The sequence below is a fragment of the Psammomys obesus genome, unplaced genomic scaffold (assembly GCF_907164565.1).
Source record: "Psammomys obesus unplaced genomic scaffold, mPsaObe1.curated_primary_1811, whole genome shotgun sequence".
Lineage (NCBI taxonomy): Eukaryota > Metazoa > Chordata > Mammalia > Rodentia > Muridae > Psammomys > Psammomys obesus.
Genome location: NW_026590707.1, coordinates 1,570,527 through 1,574,536, shown reverse-complemented (window position 1 = coordinate 1,574,536; position 4,010 = coordinate 1,570,527). Strand labels below are relative to the sequence as shown.

Sequence of the window (4,010 nt, the reverse complement as noted above, 5' to 3'; positions counted from 1 at the left end):
AAACGCTGGCCTTCCAGGAGAAAAACGGAGGTGGCCTCCCGAGCCGTGTGGCGCAGGGCTTGGCCGGGTGGGCCACTCGACTGCTGATGGCGGCCTGGTGACAGCCACGAGGCCGCCGCCCCCGGCCCCGCCGGGGAGCGCAGCCCACCGCTCCCCCTCGCCAGGCGCCCAAGGACCCTCAAGGCGCGGGGCTCACACTTGAAGCCCTGGGAACGCTCAGACAGGAAACCCACTTCCTCCTAAGCGGTGTCTTGCTAGCCGGATGAGAGGCGCCCAATTGAAGCCGAGTGATCCTCAGCCGCTAATATCCAGCGCGGCCACAAAGCGGCCGGCCGTTTCCGCCGCCACTTTAGACAAAGATATTTGGTTATTCCCGGGGAAGCGAGTGCACTCCGGCGCCGGGCCCCGGGAGGAGGCGAGCCTCCGCGCAGCCTCCCGCCCGCCGGGCTGCGGGCGTCGGGGAACTCGCCTCCTCCCGGAGCGCGCCTTCCCCCGGGGTTCCCGCTCAGCTCCGCTCGGCGCCCGCGCGGCCCCCCGCCCGGGCCCTTCCCGGGGCAGCGGGGACCCGGGCTGAGGTGCGAGGGCCGCGATGTCCTGCGAAAGTCCGCACCAGCTTCGGGAGCCGGAGGAGCCAGGCCATGGGCAAGGGTCTGGGGCAGCAGGTTGGTTCGAGGTGGGGCGGCTTCCGTGGGGGACCCCCGCGTTAATCCCCGCGCCCTGGTCCCCCCAGCTCCGAAGGCCGGCGGCGCCGTCGCCCGGGCCGGCGGGGGGAGGGTGGGGAGAGGGAGCGGCGGGGTGGGCTGGGCCGGGGGGCTGGGCCGCCCGGGAGCCAGGGTGGGGGGTGGCGCGGGGATCCGTGACCGCCTCCCGGAGGCAGCCGTGCCCTTCCCCAGCTCCCCCTCCACCCGCCGGGATCCTCTCGGGCGAGGGGGAAGGGGGCGGGTAGCGGAGGTGTCCCTCTGACGGCGGCAGAAGAGGCCGACAGACAGACTGACAGACACGTAGACCGACAGCGCAGCCCCGGGCTCCGCAGCCCCGGACTCGCGCACTCTCTGGGTGGCGCCCGGGGCTCGGCGCGGCGGAGCCCGATGTGGTCCGGAGGCGGTGGGAAGGCGCGGGGCTGGGAGGCCGCGGCGGGAGGGAGGAGCAGCCCCGGCAGGCGCAGGTGAAACCCCGCTCCCCGCTCCCCGGCCCCTGACCCCGCCACCCCGGCCGGGCCGGACCCCGGGGCCACTTTGTAACTCCTCAAGTTGGTTGCAAAGCGGCAGTCGCCTCCCTGCCTCCTTCCCGTCCCTCCCTTTGGGTTACTCTCTACCCCACCTCTGGCCCTCCCGCTCTCGGCTCCCTCCTCTCCTCCCTCCCCCGCCTTCTCCCCGCGCGCCACAGGCACCCCACAAAAATGGGGGTGGGAGTGTACCAGGGAGGGGTAAAGTAATGCTTTGGCTCTCTCTCTCTCTCTCTCTCTCTCTCTCTCCTTTCTCTCTTTGAGACCTAAAAAATCTTGACAAGTGAAGCTTAAAGGTGTTTACCTTGTCATCAGCATGTAAGCTAATTATCTCGGGCAAGATGTAGGCTTCTATTGTCTTGTTGCTTTAGCGCTTATGCCCCGCCTCTGGTGGCTGCCTAAAACCTGGCGCCGGGCTAAAACAAACGCGAGGCAGCCCCCGAGCCTCCACTCAAGCCAATTAAGGCGGACTCGGGCCACTCCGTTACGTGTACAGCCAACGAGACCGGCCTTAAGGTAACACCAGAATATTTGGCAAAGGGAGGAAAAAAAAAAGTAGCGAGGCTTCGCCTTCCCCCTCTCCCTTTTTTTTTTTTTCCTCCTCTTCCTTCCTCCTCCAGCCGACGCCGAATCATGTCGATGAGTCCAAAGCACACGACTCCGTTCTCAGTGTCTGACATCTTGAGTCCCCTGGAGGAAAGCTACAAGAAAGTGGGCATGGAGGGCGGCGGCCTCGGGGCTCCGCTGGCGGCGTACAGACAGGGCCAGGCGGGCCCGCCGGCCGCGGCCATGCAGCAGCACGCCGTGGGCCACCACGGCGCCGTCACCGCCGCCTACCACATGACGGCGGCGGGGGTACCCCAGCTCTCGCACTCCGCCGTGGGGGGCTACTGCAACGGCAACCTGGGCAACATGAGCGAGCTGCCGCCCTACCAGGACACCATGCGGAACAGCGCCTCGGGCCCCGGCTGGTACGGCGCCAACCCGGACCCGCGCTTCCCCGCCAGTAAGTGAGGCCGCCCCGCGCGGGGCCGCGGGCAGGGCGCGGGGGGCGCGCGGGGCGAGGGGTGGGCGGCCCGCGGCGGCGCCCGGGGCAGGGCTGCGGGAGCCGGACCTCCTCCCCGCAACCGCGGGCTCGGGCTTCCCCGAGAGGCGCCCGGTGGAGGCTGGGCTCCTGCGCTCGGCGCGCCCGGCACCGCGGGCACCGAGCGCGGGCTTGGAGCGGAAGGCTCCGGGGAGCCGGGGGAGGCCCGCCGGAGCCGAGGGCTCGGGCCGGCGGGGCTGGGGGCGCCCAGGCCGGCGCCCTGCCAGTCTCCGGGCGGGTTGGGGTGGCGCGCAGCTCTGGACGCGGCTGCGCACGGGCCGAGCAGGTGTCCTCGCCTGGAGCCCGCAGGCGGGAGGGCAGGCGAGAGGCCAGGCGCCTGCAAGCCGGGGCTTCCGAGAAGGGCAACCCCCTGTGCTAACCCCCTGGAGCCGGGGTCCGTCTTTCTGCCCCAGCCCTCCGCACCCCGGGGTCTCCTACCCGGCTGGGGCACTGAAGGAGCCGACGCGCGCTCCTCCCCGCGCTGTGCATTCCGAGTCTAAGGAGTCTGACACCGCTCCAGAGTGACTAGACTTGCAACCCCTAAGCTCTTCGACGGTGCGGCCCGGGGGCAAGGCACTGGCCCCCAGCCAGCCGGGCCTAGTTCGGGGAGAGAACGCTGGGCGGCCTAGGCGAGGAGAAGGTCCTGGAAGGCTGGGGCCGGCGCTTGGGCCAAGGGCACGGAGAGCCGGGGTAGCCCGCCCCGGCCCCAGCCGACGCTGTGCGTTTGTCGCTTACAGTCTCCCGCTTCATGGGCCCGGCGAGCGGCATGAATATGAGCGGCATGGGCGGCCTGGGCTCGCTGGGGGACGTGAGCAAGAACATGGCCCCGCTGCCCAGCGCGCCCCGCCGGAAGCGCCGCGTGCTCTTCTCGCAGGCGCAGGTCTACGAGCTGGAGCGGCGCTTCAAGCAGCAGAAGTACCTGTCGGCGCCCGAGCGCGAGCACCTGGCCAGCATGATCCACCTGACGCCCACGCAGGTCAAGATCTGGTTCCAGAACCACCGCTACAAGATGAAGCGCCAGGCCAAGGACAAGGCGGCGCAGCAGCAGCTGCAGCAGGACAGCGGCGGCGGCGGCGGCGGGGGCGCGGGGTGCCCGCAGCAGCAGCAGCAGGCCCAGCAGCAGTCCCCGCGCCGGGTGGCCGTGCCGGTCCTGGTGAAGGACGGCAAGCCGTGCCAGGCGGGGGCCCCCGCGCCGGGTGCCGCCAGCCTGCAGGGCCACGCGCAGCAGCAGGCTCAGCAGCAGGCGCAGGCGGCGCAGGCGGCCGCCGCGGCCATCTCGGTGGGCAGCGGGGGCGCGGGGCTGGGCGCGCACCCGGCCCACCAGCCGGGCAGCGCGGGCCAGTCACCGGACCTGGCGCACCACGCGGCCAGCCCGGCGGCGCTGCAGGGCCAGGTCTCCAGCTTATCCCATCTGAACTCCTCGGGCTCGGACTATGGCGCCATGTCCTGCTCCACTTTGCTTTATGGTCGGACCTGGTGAGACATGGGACCCGCCTGAGCCCCCGCGCGACCTCACAGCTTCCCCTCTGCCCTCCGCCAAGACCACTACTCGCCCGCTGCCCCACGCGCTTCTACTTTTCTTTAAAAAAAAAAATCTATTTGTGTTTAGACCAAGGAAAAGTACACAAAGACCAAATTGCTCTGCTGGACTCCTTCTTCTTCTTCTTCTTCTTCTTCTTCTTCTTCTTCTTCTTCTTCTTC

The 4,010-nt window shown here is 69.8% G+C and overlaps 1 protein-coding gene across 3 annotated transcripts; it reads left to right on the top strand.

Moving 5' to 3' along the window:
* Window positions 1-593: 593 nt before the first annotated feature.
* Window positions 594-4,001, top strand: Nkx2-1 (NK2 homeobox 1). 3 transcript variants are annotated; one of them, XM_055608697.1, is made up of 3 exons: window positions 594-662; window positions 1,846-2,231; window positions 3,047-4,001. In XM_055608697.1, exons 2-3 carry the CDS (start codon window positions 1,859-1,861, stop codon window positions 3,787-3,789), a joined length of 1,116 nt encoding a protein of 371 aa, XP_055464672.1. In that variant the 5' UTR covers window positions 594-662; window positions 1,846-1,858; the 3' UTR covers window positions 3,790-4,001. The 3 variants fall into 3 exon arrangements, with proteins under 3 accessions (XP_055464672.1, XP_055464671.1, XP_055464670.1); XM_055608696.1 differs by lacking the exon at window positions 594-662 and adding an exon at window positions 902-1,165; XM_055608695.1 differs by lacking the exon at window positions 594-662 and adding an exon at window positions 1,233-1,741.
* Window positions 4,002-4,010: the final 9 nt, after the last annotated feature.